Source organism: Theropithecus gelada, chromosome 14, assembly GCF_003255815.1.
Source record: "Theropithecus gelada isolate Dixy chromosome 14, Tgel_1.0, whole genome shotgun sequence".
NCBI classification, from domain to species: Eukaryota; Metazoa; Chordata; class Mammalia; order Primates; family Cercopithecidae; genus Theropithecus; species Theropithecus gelada.
Window position 1 is genome coordinate 49,784,852 of NC_037682.1, and position 16,805 is coordinate 49,801,656.

Here is a 16,805-nt window from a genome sequence, read left to right on the forward strand (position 1 = left end):
CTCATCGAAAGTCTGAAAGAAACAGCCAGGGTTTGCATGGTGTTCCATGGTTTGTTTCTATCTTGCTGTGCATGACCTCCACTGCTAAGGTCTTTTATGGTCCAAGATGATTACTCCAGCTCCAGCCATCACGTCTGTATTCCATCCTGCAGAAAGGAAGAAAGAAGGTAAAGAGCACGTTATCACTCTTTAAGGACACTGTTTAAAGTTGCACCTTCCATTTCTATGTAAATCCCATTGATTGTAACAGGATGAAGTCACATGGTCACACCTTGCTCAGAAGAGGTTGGAAGATACAGTTTTTGTTGTTAATAGCCACCGAAAATGTGGGAGTTTTATTACTATTGAAGAATGGTGATTGAAGAACAATACACAATGTCTGCTATAGTAACCACTTATGGTTTTTTTCTCTGTTTTTTGGCAAGAGAGTGGACGGATGAAATCAATAGTATAGAAAGATCAATATGGTGGCTGGAAGGAATAAGACATTAGAGAAAGAAGATACTGGAGTCAAGCAGACCAGTAGGAGGCAGTTTCACAAAAGTCTAGATAGATGAGATGAAATAGGACAGTAGCAGATAGGATGGGAGGGTAGATGCAGATTGGTAAAGCAGTTTGGTAGTGAACTAGTCAATGCCATGTGAATATCACTGGGGTGAGGAAAAAGAAGGAGTCTAGAATTAGGCTCCCTTTGTGATTGGTGCCCTCTGAAATGGAGCTGTCACTGATTGATTTGGGGAATTTCAGGAAGACCTCAGCAGGTGAGGTAGATAAGTACTGAGAGCAATGACTTTGATTTGGGACGCTTAAAGAGCTTAGCACTGACTGATTCAGGTAATCCCTAGAGATCTAGGTAACTCCCTAGAGTTTCCCAGAGTGCACCCCCAGAAGGAAACTCTAGGGGTTATTTGGATCAGTCAGTAAGAATGGACAGTTAGTCCAATTGGAATGAGTATAGTGGAGTAGGAAACACAGTTGGAGGGTGAGGGTAGGGTCATCTTCGTGTCTTCTCTCTGGTACTCGTGGTCATTGCCCTGTTAGAAGGGCCCTCATTATCGTAGGGGCTACCGACCAATTCTCAGAAGAGTTTGAAGACAGAAGTGATTTCAAATTCTCGCTAATTAAAATGGAGGCTATCAGCATGTGCCTGAAGTCCTGCTGCTGCTGCAGAGGAAGTAGGGAGGGGTTCTCAAATCCACAGCCAAGCCTCTAGGCATCATCCTGACTCCAGGGGGAGGTGCTGGGAAGCTGGGGAGGGGCAGCCACGTGCCAGCTGGCTGTGCCAAGTGAGGGAGCCACACGCCTGGGGTTCTGCCATGTGTTTGTTTATTTGGTTTGGCTGATGTAAAACATACACACACAGACTCACAGCCTTAGGGCCTGTGTGCAGAGCCCATGTTTAATCCTCAACTAAAATCAGGAACAGTGCAGGAAAAAAGAAGGAAGCCAAAATAGCAGAATACAACCAGGTAGCAGAGTTTGTTCATTCATTCATTCATTTATTCATTCACTCATTTAGCAAACGAATACCAGGCAGTATTCAAGGCACTGGGGCAATAACATGAATACAACATTTCCCCAAGGAGCTCCAAGACAGGGTCTGGGAACAGAGACAAGGGAAGAGGTCATTTTAGTACAAAGTGAAAGGTGCATGATACAGATTTATAGCACAGCTCTAATCTGGTCATTTCCTGGCTCAAAATCCGACAGGGCTCCCCTCATATCTAAGAGGCTTTCATAGGCACGATAATGACACCCTTAAGCCTTCACCCATGCTCCAAGTTCAGGGGAATTCAAGCAGCTCCGGGATCATGCTGCCTCTCACATCTCCTGACCTGCTCACGCTCTGTTTCTCCTGCTTGTTAGGGCCTTCTTTCTTCTGATCTTTGTTGCTTCCCACTCAGCCTTGAAGGTCAAGTGTCATCATCTCCCAGTGACCATCCTCTGAGTCCTCACTACATGCCCTGCAGCCTTTATTGCTGGCACTGCTCAACTGCTACTTTCACCTGCCCATCTCCCCTGTGGCCTGTGAGCAACTCCAGCAGAGATGGATCTTGTCCACGTGTGTATCCTGGCAGCTAATCGATGCCTGGCACAGAAACACTCTTAATAAATGCCTGTCCAAATGAACGGACATAATTTAGTGCCACTATGGATAGCCTCAATGTGCCATAATTAAAATACACTTGGATTCTGGAGTCAAACCCTGAGCTCTGTCACCTCCACCTTATTGTTCCCTTCTCTGAGCCTCAGTTTTCTTATTCTTCAGCTTAAGCTGATAGTATTTCTGAGTATGTCTTATATGAAAATGCTTTCTTTGGTGTGTGTTCACCTTTCTTTCTTTAATGGGATAAACATGGAGCATTTATTTATTACTTTTATGATTATCTTCCTAAGAAAAAGACAAGGCCCTGCTCTGAGGAGTGAAGACACAATCCAGCAGGCAGGAGGGATGGCTAAGTTCAGTCTTGAGAATTGCCCCTCATGGACACCCCAGGGTGCCCATCTCCAGGTTACCACCAGGTAATATGGCCTTTCAGGTCATTACAAAGATGCATTTGATAATATGAAAGAGTGAAAACATTCTATTCATCAAGTTTTCTTTCTTGACATGTAACATTTAAATATTTAGATGTATGGTGCTTGAGTCTCTAGTTAGCTTGGGCTGCGTTTTAGTAAGTTTTGGCTGCCACAACAAAATATCATAGATGGAGTAATTTATAAACAATACAAATTTATTCCTCATGGTTCTGGAGGCTATGAAGTTTAAGATCAAAGTGCTGGCTAATTTGGTTTTTGGCGAGAGCTCTCCTTGCTGTGGCCACACTTTTGCAGTGTCCTCACATGGCAGGGGGCAAGAGGGGAGTCTCTTTTTACAAGGATGCTAATCCCAACATGAGGGATGCATCCTCATAACCTAATTACCTCCCAAAAGCCCTGCTTCCAATTACCATCACATTAGGGATTAAGGAATAAACATATGACTTCTGGGGAACACAGCTTAGTCTGCAGCAGCCTGCCTTGGTATCCTTGCTCTAGGTGCCATAGACGTTAGGGATGGGCCTTGGATGATGGAAGTGCAGGGGAGTTAGCTTCCCATGGGGGGGATCCCTCGGACCAGTGAGAAAAGGGAAAGGGAAAAAGAAGGAGCCAAATGCATAAATACCCAGTTAAAAGAAAAAACTTTAGACAAATTAAACTTTACACAGTTTAATTGGGCAAAGAACGATTTGCGAATCGGCCAGCCCCCAGAACCAGAATAGGTTCAGAGCTACTCCACATGGTCGAATATTTATGGACAGAAAAAGGAAAGTGACCTAGCAAAACCAGAAGTGAGGTACAGAAACAGCTGGATTGGTTACAGCTGGGCCTTTGCCTTATTTGAACCTGCTTTGAACAGTCAGCTGCCTGCGGTTGGCTGAGACTCTGGTACTTGTTACAAGAGTAGGTTACAGTCTGTTTACACATTAAGTTAGTTTATGGTTCACTGTGTATGGAGAAACCTTTAGGCCAAACTTAAAATATGTATGGAGGCAGCTGTAAGGAAACTTAGTTCAGCAACTCCTTCCCTTCTCTCCCCTTCCCTTCTCCATTACCCTTAGAGGTGGTATCTCCTTGCAAATGATCTAGAGGAATTCCAAGTTCTGCAACTTACCTACCCAGCAAGCTGCTGTATCTCAGAAAGGATCATGGGGAGGTGGTGGCCAGCTGCTGTGCATCACATTGCGTCTTTTCTTGCCTCATTTCCCTTTTCAACTCATTCTCACCCTGGGCCTTACCCTCAAGGCCCTGGTTTTGCTTCTCCTAAATGTCAACACTTTAACCTTGGACTTTGCTTTCTAGAGGACTGAGAGTGAAGAAACTGCCTCTGTCACTCACTTGCTAGTTATGACTTTAAAGCAGGTTACTTGACCTCTTGTGCCTCAGTTTTCCCCTCTGTAAAACAGTGATAAATGATAATATCTCCCATAGAGAGTTTCTGTGAAGAGAAGACTAAATGAGTTATTAATATGTAAATTTACTGGCCCATAACTGTCAGGTTTTATAATTCTTCTTTCTTCAAGGATATTGTATTAGTTTGCTCAAGGCTGCCATAACAAACTACAGACTGGGTGGCTTAAACAACAGGAATTTATTTTCGCATAATTTTGGAGACTGGAAGTCCAAGGTCAAGGTGTTGACAGGGTTGGTTTCTTCTGAGGCCTCGCTCCTTGGCTTGCAGCTGGCTGTCTTCTCGCCATGTCTTCACATGGTCTTTTCTCGGTGTGTCCCCATTCCTGGTCCCTCTTTTCCTCTTCAAATTTCCTCTTCCTGTAAGGACACCAGTCAGATTGGAATAGAGCCCACCCTGAGGGCCTCTTTTTAACTTAATCACCTCTTTCAAAGCCCCATCTTTGAATACAGTCACATTCTAAAGTACTGAGTCTTCAACATATGAGTTTTGGAGGGACACCATTATAGCCCGGGACAGACACTCGTTAAGTGCTACCTCTGTGTAGGGTGACCAACTCAACCTCAACCAGGTTTGCCTTGGATTTTCTTTGTTTTAGTACAGAAATTCCGGCATCCCAAGGAATCCCTCGGTCCTGGGTAAGCCAGGAAGATTGGTCAGCCTAACCTCTTCCAGAAGCTTTACCCAAGTCTTTTGCAATATGTAAGGACTAGAGGAACTCAATATGTATCTAGAACTCCATCCTTCCCAGTGGACTTTGACAGCCATAACTTGCTTAATCCTCACTTCAGCCTCGTGAGATAGGTGGGGAAAGAAACAATATTCCAGTTACATAAAGGAAGAAATAGGCTCAGAAAGATTCATCTTGGCTCCCTTGGTCCTGTTTATCTTTCTCTGGGTTCTTTCATTACTAGGTGCTTCCAAGACCAAGATAACCAGGCAATCATAGTAGATGCATTAGTACATCTTTGCCCAAGGGACAAGAGGTAAGTAACCATGATGTATCAGTGAGTGAGTCCTGAAATTTCTCTTGTGCAATTTGAATTAAACAAATTACACAGATAATCAAACCTGTACTACTTGGGTAGCGGTGATAGGTGGGCCACAGCCTGGGCCTTAGAGCAAATGCCTCTGGCTGGAAAACTGAAGAGTGGGAGGGAAGCAGGGAGAGATGCAGGCTATGTTTGAGGATCTGCTCTGAAAGGCAGGGAGGGAAGCCATTGATTAGTGAGCTTTGTTTGATCTGCTCAAGGATCAAAGGGACAAATACCATGTGGGAAGATAAAAGTTGACCTGGAAACCCTGTGTCCCAGCCTGCTGGGATCCAGTCTGCCTTAGGCCCATGGCTCAGGCTGGAAGACTCTCATAGGAACCACGGGCAAGACTGCAAGCTCACTTTTTCCTCAATCTGACCCCTGACCCCTCCCTTACCCATTGCCTTTAAGAAGAGCTTTCTCCTATCTCTTGGGCACTCTCTGGGGTAAGGGGTGCTCAAGGGTAAAAGGGGGCCCAGAGATCAAGCATTATTTCTGGCCTTTGAAGAATATGGAGAAGTCACCAGATGATATGTGATGAATGCTGTGATTAAGCTGGGCTTGGAATACTGAAGGTATACCACTGAGAAATCCCTAAACCTACCCTGTGGGGCACAGAGGAAGGCAGCCAGCATATGTCTCAGGGAATAAATTGATAGAGGAGATGGTTTCTGGTTTTCCTTTGGGAGGAGGGAGAGGAGGAGCACATACACAAAGCTAAGGAGGTGATTAACAACATAGTACAGTAAGGACCAGCCAATATTAACTGAATTTCTAATCTGTGCCAGGACCTCCATCATCTCATGGAATCCCAATGGCATTAAATGAAGCAGCCTTGGGATTCTTCCATTTCATAATGGAATGAGAGAAATGAGGCTCACAGAGGTTTGATAACTTGCCTGAGGTCGTACAATTGACATACAGCAGAGCCGGAATGTGAACACAGATCTGCCTACTTGAAAACCTGGCTTCTCACCCATAAAGGTGTGGTTATATCCATGTTTTCGAAAGTTCCCTCTGGTTGCTGGGGGTAGACTGCAGGAGCTAGAAGTAGTGTCTGAGGAACCAGTTAGGACTGTATTGCAATAGTTTCAGATAGCTGGTATAGTTTCCTAACCCACAAGATCAGGTGTGCAAAACTGAAGCGAATTTTATATAAACTTGAACCCAAGTCCAGTGTTGACAGATATTTAATCTTAGTTCAGGGATTTCTCCATGTTTCACCACCTTGGCCTCTGTGACAAGCCTCTCTTCCTTCTCCTTGTAGTAGCATCTAAGTTCCACATGAGGAAGGGATTGTATAGCATCAAGTCATGGAATGAGGATGAATGAGAGTTACAGTTGAGGGTTGGCAAGGGCTATCATCTATTCACACTTTGACATCCAGGGCCTTCCTGGTCACTTTTTCACTAAGATCATCATGTGACCTTTTCATTTTCTAGACAGGGAGATCTAGACACTACTTTTTTGAGGACTCTCCAGCTATGCTTTTTGGGGAATACAATGGGTCTGAATTAGATCCTAAACCTAGATGTCTGAAGCAACTACACCTAACCTTACTGTTCTGTTCCCTGATAGCTAACAGGAGAATTCTGGAGGTTGCCATCTTTCCAGGCAGAAGATGGGCAGGGGAGCACAGGCTCTCTGTGTCCTCAGATCCTTGAAATAAAAGGGAGAACTATTTTCTACTTCCCACCCTTGGGCTCAGACTAGGCATGCAGGACACAGAGACCCCTCTCAGGGGTCCAAACAGGTATTCACTTGATTAATCTTCTGACTATCTGCCAATTCTACCAGCTCTTTAAACATTATGCTTTCTGTAAGTATTCTTTCCAGTCTATTGTTCAGGCTAGGATTTTGGCTGCTGCATCCGTAATTAATTTGCTCTTTGTATTTCTGTTATAGCTACCTTTCTCTGAGGCAATGGATGCTCAGGCTTTATGTTCTAGTTTTAATGGAGGAAAGACCATGGATGTGTAGAAATAATAATGGGAACAAAAGCACTGGAGTTAATGTTTCAAATTACTATTCTGTTAAACATACAGGATATCTGAAGGTCTGGATCATGGCAGTGGCAGTAGGGGAGGCAATGAGGGAGTAGATTAGAGAGAGCTTTGAGGATCAGAATCCAAATGTTTTGGCGATTGGTAAAGTCTGGAGGATAAAGAAGAGAGATGTTTTCTGTATCTCTTTCAGGTGTTGTTTAGCTTCACATGAATTTTATCACCTTGCCTAGAATCAGCCACCATCTAACAGGGTAGGCTGTGGCTGGGCCATATCATGTAGAACCGAATCAAGGGTACCAAATTATTGTGGACTTACCCAATATCTGGCCTCCTTTTGTTATTTACTTAGGCCGCTGACTTTTTCTGAAATTACTAGACACTAAAACCTGCTGAGGAATTTCATGTATATCAAGATGACTCAACCCAGAGTCCATTTCAAGGCTAGGATGCTAGAGGACCCCAACAATGGAGTAAGGAAGTGAAACAGATCAGCTCACATCCAAGTCCTTGCATGATCAATCCTGTAGTAGGACTGCTGCTCAGTTGGAACTCGTGACAGCCTGGAAGAGGAAAAGACAGCTCTAAGTATAGCAAGGAAACTGTTATGGAAAAGACCCAAATGTTAAAATGGTGGACATAGTAAAGTGTTTGTTCTACTTAGGGGAATCTAGATCCCCACATTTGGACCTCCACTGGAATCTCAGAAGAACAAGTGCCCGGGGGGCTTGTCACAGAGGCCAAGGTGGTGAATATCGGGCACATCACAGTCCCCAAGATGGGGTGAAGACTGAGATGCAGAGTAACAACTGAAATCCATTCACGGGAGCCATGTTTATCTTAAATCATTGACAGTGAGATGAGGATCATGTCAGCCTTCATACCTTTGATGATGATCCCAGGCTGCAACAGTGACACATAGAACTGGATTCAGTAACTAACTACAAATTCCATCAACCAGGGCTAGTAAAGTGAAAGGCAGAAATTGGGAGGAGGGGCTTCTTTCTTGCTTATAAAACTTTATTTGGTTGTGTTGAGTATGTGCATGTATGTATGAAATCCCATAAAGCAGTCTTCTTAGGAACAAACCAGCATGCCACAAAGTAGGAGATCTTTGGAGCACTGGCCTAAATGGGCAGAGAGCTCAAGGTACTCTGCTTTGTACATGGCATGATTTGTACCACCACCACTATCCCTATTTCAGAGCACTGTTGAATTGTTCCAAGCCCGGATTTCTACGTCAGTTACTTGTCTATAGGGCTTGACTAATAAAAGCTAGTTTCTGAAATCTGTTTTGGTTCTGGAATTTATTAGAGGGCTTTTTCTTCTCATTTTATTACTTGTTTTTATTGTCATTGGTATATTCTCTTTTATAGTGAAAACATTCACAGGCTGATTGAAGAGAAGATCTGAAATTATTAGGCAGCAAGCATACAAAGCCACTGCTTTATAAAGATAGTATCTTAAAGGCCTAATGTCTATAGTTTAATATAGCCTGGAGATGTTGGCTAAATCTTCCATCATGGAGCCCTCATGGGATCTGGAAGTCCTGTTTGAATTACTGATTTATCTTCCTTCAGGCCCAGTAAGTTGGTTTTCCACAGCTATAGGTTCCACAACCAACCCTGGATCAAAAAATTTGAAAAAATAATAATATAACAATAAATAATAATACACATAAAGAAGATAATACAACTATTTACATAGCATTTGCATTGTATTAGGTATTATAAGTAATCTAGAGGTGATTTAAAGTATATGAGAGAATGTGTGGGAGTTATATGCAAATACTATACCATTTTATATAAGGAACTTGAGTATGAACAAATTTCAGTGTCTGCAAGGGGGCCTGGAACCAATTTGCCATGGATGCCATTACACAAAGACTAATTAGGAACTTTTGCATGGATATGGCACCCTTGGCTATTTAGAAGTGACTTTGAGGTTGGTAGAGTACATTATTAACTTTTAACAAAAACCTCTTGAGGTAGATAGGGTGTATGGTAGTATCATTTTTATTTAACATAGAACAGTGAGGTCAAAGAGGACCAATGTTGCTTGCTGCAGGCCATGTCATTAGTCTCAACCATTTGTTCATTCATTTATCTCAAATATTATTGCTTGCCTAGCCTACCATGTTCCAGGCTCTGGGCTTGGTACTTACTATGATGAAAGAAACAAGATCCAGTACTGAGCTCAGCTGCTCACAGTCCAGTGAAGGATACAGACACACAAAAGAACATTATAAACCAATTAATTTATTCAACAAATATTTATTGAGATCTTACTCGATGTCTGGTACTGGGAACATAGCAACAAGTAGGTCAAAGTCCATGCTCTCCTTTTTGGGAGACACAGATAATAAATGATTATGTAATATGTTAGGTGGTGGTAAGTCCTATGAAGAAATGTCAGGTAGGAAAGGGGACAGAGTGTGGCAGGTGTGGAACTGTGGCATTTTAGATAAGCCAGAGAAGGCCTCTCAGATAAGGTGGCGTTTGGGAGAGAATCAAGTGCAAAGATCCTGAGGCAGGAGCGGGCCTTGTGTGTTGAAGGAACAGCAGGAAAGGCAGTGGGCCTGGAGGGGAACGAATGAAGGAGGACAAAGGAGGAGATGAAGGCATAGAAGGAGAAGAGGGCCAGGTCATGGAGAGTGGAGGTCCAGCAGGCATGGTAAGGACTTTGGATATTTTTCAAAAAAGATAGGAAGCCACAAAAAGATTTTGAGCGAAGAATTGACATGACTAAATGATGTTTTGACAGGGTTACCCTGTAACTGTGCTGTGAATAGACTGTGAAGGTCAGGAGCAGAAGTAGAGCAGCCAGTTTGGAGATTGTTGCAAATGGGCCAGGGGAGAGGTCATGGTGCCTGGTACCAGAGCGGTAGCCAAGGAGGCAATGAGAGATGAGGTTAGGGATAGTTCTGTGACACATTTACTGACGTTTGGGTATTGGCTGTGAGAAAAGGAGAGGAATACACAAAAACATGGGCACACTGAGGAAAGACGCTGCTGTTGGTCAAGTTAGGTGGGAGACAGTTTCTAAGTCTTTTAAGCTTTGGGTGCAGGAGGTTTATTGGGGTACATTCTCAGAAACAACACCTTTGAAGGAGCGAATGCAGTCCAGAGGGGAAGAAGTTGTGCTGTGATGCAGTCACAACAGAGGCTGCAGCTGATCCTACAGGAAGCTTGGGAACTGGGACAACCCTTTCTTATTGTCTCATTTAAGCAAAAGGGCCAGAAGTTTGTAGCCCCACATCAACCAGTCACTATTAACGGCACACTGCCCCAGGGATGGGGCATAACCATGGGTGAGGTGGCTTCTTTTTGCTGAGAGCGAGTGCTGGAGAGAGATTCTCCTGTGACTTCTTAGCACCCAATCCTATCAGCAGCCCAGGGGGTGAGAGCCTATGTCCTGAAAGGTGCCTGGGTGCCACACCACACACACACTGTCAACTGCAAATGCCCACTCCAGTCTAGGCAGGGAAGAGTCAGGGAGGACTTCCTGGAGGAGATGATACCTAGGCTGGTTTCAAAGCACCCCATGCTACTTTTCTTAGTTATGTGATTTTATTATGAGCAAGAAGGTGCTTAAACACTATCCTAACTCAAATACCCTAATTATGCTCATTTGTTAAATCTTCAATGAAACTGAACTCTGATGTTAATTGCCTTTTAAACTAAAGCATTTTCAGCTCCCCAAATTATAAATAAATCCCTCTGATTTACAGCTAGGCCATTATATATTTTTAAAAATGTACTGATTCAAAACATATAACTATTTTTAAAAATCTATTAATTCAGAGCATACAACTGAGGCAAAATTGATATTCCAATTGTTCAAATTTCTGGCAAACAAATATTCCTCAATAAACAGAATTCTAACATGCTGATATTTTTATTAGCTCTTATTGGCAGGAAATCCCTTCCAAGAGCTAACATAAATCCTGTTTGGTACAATTTGGGACATTTCCTCTAGATTTTTCTGCAGAGGAGTTGGAGAATGGCTAGCAGCCGGATCTATGTGATAGGCTATTCCTGCACTTAAAGTCTTTTTATTTGGATGATTCTCATCGTTTTGAGAGAAAAATGTTAGAGTTAGACCCTGGCAACTGGCAGAATATATTATAAAATATATGCCCCATGAATGAGCAGGCATGTATATGTGTGTGGCTACATATTTGCATCTGTAAGTATGTATAGTGCTGTGTGTATATATGCATACACGTGTATGTAGGCAAGTATGATGAGTATTAGGAGAATGTGTATATGAACATTTTTGCTTGTGTTTGTGTGAGAATCTTCATGTGTAGGGATACGTTTATAATGTATGTATGTCTGGGCAAGTGATTCAGGTGTGTGTATATATTGAGGTTTGTGCATGTGTGTGCATGAGAATAAAAACATGTGGGCATGTCAGCAGTTCTTCCCAGACACATGAAGTAATCAGATCTCATGGTTCCATGGCAAGAATGTAAATGCCAAGGTCAGGTTTCTTGCCTGTATCAACTTTACTCTAGTGATCTCGTTCCAAACATTTTCCTTAGGGGCCTCTCTAGTTCCTCCCTCTCTTCCCACCAGGGGTGCAGGCCCAGAGGGTCTCAGACATCTTCCCAGCCTTTGGAGTTGTGCTCTGATGTCTGCCCCAGGAGCCTTCGCTGTGGCAGTCTTGTCATGTTGGACTCTGCTGTCACTGCCAAAGTGACAATCGATGATCAGAACTGGAGCTGCCCAGAAACCCAACTTCTGTGCGGGGCCCTTTGATCTGCCCAGGCTTGGAATGGAGCAGAGTCTGGCACAGGTGCCTTTGATGAGGCCAGGCCAATGAGGGGGCTGTAGGCTGATCCCACCCAGTCCCCACAGCCTTTGATGCCCACCTGCCCTGCAAGGATCAGGCTACAGAAGCAGGCTAGTTGGAGTAGGAGCCAGCCGCACTACACTCTGCTCCTCAGCTTCGTGGAAAATCACCATCTGGGTGTTTGGCCTGGAGATGCTCGGATCTTGGGGCTGCAGAAGCCAATTCTTAGAAATATTGTTCTTGCAACCACCCATCTATCAATTCAGCTAGTATTTATGGAAAACTTACAGAGTCAGCAGAGCTGACAAGTTATTACATACACAGCCTTTCGAGTCAGAATGCTTGGATTAAATTTGGCCACTTATTAGTTGTTCCAACTTGGGCGAGTTAAATAACTTGCATGTGCCCCTCTGTGTCTCCATTTTCTCATCTGTTATGAGGTTGTTATGAAGACCAAATTAGATAGTGCAAATAAGGCGCCTGATACCTATTAAGACTCCACAAATGTATCTATTATTATTTCAGGGGGCCTGCATATTTGAGTGGAGAAGTCTTATCAGCTCTGAAGCCCTGACTTGGGTTCAAATCCCAGCTCCAGGTCCTGGCCCAGTCGTTTTCCAGTTAACTTATCTCATGGGGTTATTATGAGGAGTAAATGAGCAAATATATATAAAGTACTTAGAATAGTGTCTGGTACTGAGTAAGTGCTTCATCAAAGTTAGTTTTTAATAATGATAATGACTTGATACGAGGCTAACCTGGGCCAGAAGGTATGAAGTTCTTCGACTATCTCCGGAATAAATCTTCAATCTTTGATTGATTTATTTATTTATCTGAAAGATCAGATCTACTCCTATAATTTTGACTGCTATTCTCTGATTCCCAAATCCCAAATTCAATCATGCCACTTTCCTGCTTAAATTCCTCTAGTGGATTCCACTTTCCAGAGAATATTCCAAACCACTTAACGTAGCATTTGAGACTCTCTGCTATCTGTCCTCTGCTGATCTCCTCAGTGTTGTAACTCGTAACCCTTCCTGTTCCTACCTCCCATATCCACTGCCAAGCATACTGAGAATGCAGGCTCCATGCACCTTTATGTGCTTGTGCCCTCTACCTAGAATGCCCTTTCCTCCATTGCCTGTCTGTGAACTCCTTCTGTTCCTTCAAGACTCAGATCTCAGGTCCTTCCCACATAAAGCCTAAAGCCTTCTTTTTTCTTCTATCTTTTTTTTTTTTTTTTTTAACTATTCCCTGCCCAGTAGAGTTAGGTATTACTTCTTTTATGCTTCTGTCTTAGACTCAGGACATGCCTTGGCTTCTATGACATGGCAGGACACTTGCTGATCCACTTTCCTTATAGATTATGAGCTACCAGAATGGGATCTTGAACCATCCCACTCTAAATCAACAGCATTAAGCACAGGGCTTGGCACCTAGTAAACACTCCATAATCATCTGCTGAGCAGATTAACTCAAGCTATCTCTCCCGCTTCTCAGGTCCGCTGACCTCCCGGACAGCTTCCCCTTGGAATGTCATGGCTCCTCAAGTTCCACTGATACATGCCATTCCAATATCACTCTCCCTCACGCTGTTCCTCCTTAATTCAATGAATGCCACCATCCATCCATCCAATCTCCAGATATGGAAACTGGAGGGTCACTGGTAAAGTCCTTGCTCATAGTCATTACACACCCATCCCAAGCCATTTTGATGTCTTGGGACACCAAAAGCCCCAAGACATTTTTATTTGACCGCTTAAATGTTTCTTCTGTTTTTCCTTCTTCTCCATTTGCATCCCCATTTCCACTCTGGATGATGCCTATTGAAATCTTCTCACATTCCTCCAGGACTTGAAAAGTTTCCCATCATTTCCAGGATACCATCCAAGCTCCCTGGAGTCACTTGTATGGTCCTCCAGGATCTTACCCCGGCTTTATTCTCCACAGTTACATCTCCTCATTGCATCCAGTGCTCTTGTTATGCCAAACTCATTCTTCCAGAATATGCCAACTTTTACCCGCCACTAGCTCACTGGACAGTTGTTCCCTGGACTCCTTGGAATGCTGTTCTCCCACTTCCTCCCCTAGAATATGCTTCCTCTCCCTAGAAACTCAGCAAAAATGCCACCTCTGGACACCTTTCCAGACTATTCTCCTATATCCTCCTGCCATCTCCTGCTATGGCCACACTGAGACCATTGTTTCCTCCTGGGTGCTCTCACAGCTCTTAATGATCAGCTGACCATGCTGTACTGTATCTACTTATTTTAAAGAATGTGTTTATCCCCCGTCTAGACTAAGAGCCCTTTGAGAACAATTGTGTGAACTTAAGTTAGTAATTCTGTCTGACTCTTAGGTTCTTAATCTATCAAATGGGGATAATGTTAGCCATACCTTCTTGACAGGGCATTGTAAGGGTGAAATGACACAATGTGTGACAAGGGTCTGGGCTCATAAGAGGCACTCAGTAAACAAGCATATCTGTATGATCTTGCTGGCAGGAACAATACCTGTCATGAGAGAGTTCCAGAGATGAGAGCCCAGAGAGCACCCAGTCGCCCCAGCTGAGTTTTCAGCAGCTTAATGGTGCTTTCAAATAGACTTAGTGAAATGGCTCCATCAATTTCTTCAACTCTCTACAACTGAGTGACTTTGCACTTATTATCTTGCCTCTTTGTATCTCAGCTTCCTTGTTTGAAATATGGAGATAGTAATACTATACTTACCTCACAAGGAAGTTTGTTATGAGAATTTAATAAGATGCATGTAGGTATTTGTGTTAGCTATTGTTATTATTATTAATGAGTGAACATCGTGGAGCAGATGGATCTATGCTTGAATAATGCTTCATAAATAAATTATTAACATCTTAAAGGGGCTACTTAAAGATACAGGTATTTGAAGAGATGGAAACTGAGAGATTCAAAGCCAGTGGCAGTAATGGTTGCAAGGAGTTATAAAGGTGAACCATGAAATCCCAGTTCACAATGGAGAATTCCTACCCTGCTTGCAGGCTTGAAAACAGAGGGGTGAAATATGTAGCCATCAAGTAGCTCAAACCTAGAGAAGGTTAGGAAGACTTTTTTTAGTAATGCTAAAATGATGCTACCCACCTCCCTAATCCTGAAATTAGGGGTCAAACCTCACTTCCACTTCCTATTCTTAACCCCTCCCCTACCACAACACCCTGTGATGAACAAAGGGCCTCTGGGTGTTGGACCGTGCTCAAAAGCTCTGGCTGATGCTAGTCTTGCCTAGCCCTCAGCTCACCTAGCCAGCATCATGGTTAAATTCTGGGCATGGACGTGTCAGTCTGCATGGATCACATTAACAGCTATAAGGCTAAGACCTGGGGTAAGTAGGGGGAGTTACTTGGCCTTTTTCAATCTCTGTTTCCTAGCCTGTAAAATAGAGATATTATAAGGATCAACCTCATAAGGTTGCTATGAGGATTACATTATATAATGCATATAAAGATCACTGTTTGATATATAATAACTGTTCAATAAGTGCTAGCTCTTTTGATTAGTTGCCTGCCAGCTGCTACACAGTTTCTCCTGGAACCAACCAAAAACCTGCTGGTTCATATGTCAAAATACTTTCCCCCACTTCCTGTTAAGTGGGCCATAGTGTATCCTGAAGGCTATATCACTTCCAGCACCTCAATAGACCATGTCTCAAAGAAGAACAATGCCCAGGATCCACTTTCTGGCACCCAAGAGTTCCCAACACAGTCCTCACCTCCAGGTGTATCTTCAGTGACCTTCATTGCCACATCTGATGCCTCATCCCAACTGGGCTTTTCCCAGTGATCCTAGCCAGCCCTGCCCTTTCTTGTCCCTGGGCTCTCCTCACCTCACTTTGCTTTTCTCAAATTCCACCTCTTCTATGAAGCCCCTGTTGATTTTTCTTTTTCACTTTCTTTCTTTTCTTTCTTTCTTTCTTTTTTTTTTGACAGAGACTCGCTCTGTCACCCAGGCTGGAGGGCAATGGTGCGACCTTGGCTCACTGCAACCTCCACCTCCCAGTTCAAGCAATTCTCCTGCCTCAGCCACCCAACTAGCTGGCACTACAGGCACCCACCACCACACCCAGCTAATTTTTGTATTTTTAGTGGAGACGGGGTTTCACCATGTTGGCCAGGCTGGTCTTAAACTCCTGACCTCAGATGATCCACCCACCTCGGCCTCCCAGAGTGCTGGGATTACAGGTGTGAGTCACCATGCCTGGCTCCCCTGTTGATTTTTCTAATGAGAGGGAACCATTCTTTCCTTGGTCTCTTCCCACTTCACCTTTCAATGTGTATCTGATTCCTACTTCTTATCCTGGCCATCCACACTTACTGAATGCAAGCTTCCTCTGGGAAAAGATTTCAGTTTACTCATTGCTGTATCCCTGACATAGGTTCTAGCACACAGTAGGTTTTGACATATGACATTTTCCTTTTCATTATATACCCATCAAAGAGAATTTGTGAGCTGCCCACTTCCCCCAAAGTTCTCTGCTTTGAGAAAGATAAAGCTGTAGGGGATAGCAACAGCCACCTAGCTAATGTGGTACCTGGATATCTGGTCTCTCCCCAAGCAGAGCCTGAGAGAAGAACTTAGTTATAAGGAGATAATCCCAGTAAGCAGAGATTGGGGAGGAAAAGTCAATATAAAGGTATATTATTGAGGTTGCTGCTTTGGGCCTCAGGGGCTATATTCTGCTGCAGGCTTCTGAGTGGTGTCTAGACCACATCCCAGGATGACTCATCTGAGGGACAGGAAGCTGGATGATTTACCTCTCAGTTCCCATACCCCCTCAGTTTAGGTTTGCTCACTTGAGGTCAATAGTTCATCTGCGTTTCCAGGCTTTGCATATGTAAAGACCAAGTGACTTCTCACGGAGCAGATGAGGGCCCTAGATCCTCATGAAAGTGAATAGATGTGCAGCCCATGGTTGAGGTGGGGTCTGGTCAGTGTGAGGTGAGTCTGAGCTTGCATGGTGGTATTTGCTGAAGCTGTCCCTAAACTC

General features: G+C 43.6%; 1 protein-coding gene across 1 annotated transcript in view; it reads right to left on the reverse strand.

Moving 5' to 3' along the window:
• Positions 1-4,117: 4,117 nt before the first annotated feature.
• LOC112607152 overlaps positions 4,118-16,805 on the reverse strand; it is a 61,445-nt gene continuing 48,757 nt past the window's right edge. The window contains exons 2-3 of the mRNA XM_025358260.1: positions 5,024-5,149; positions 4,118-4,311 (exon numbers count right to left, since the gene is read on the reverse strand). Of these exons, the coding sequence (XP_025214045.1) occupies positions 4,133-4,311; positions 5,024-5,149 (305 nt within the window). The 3' untranslated portion in view covers positions 4,118-4,132. The remainder of the gene's footprint in view (positions 4,312-5,023; positions 5,150-16,805) is intronic.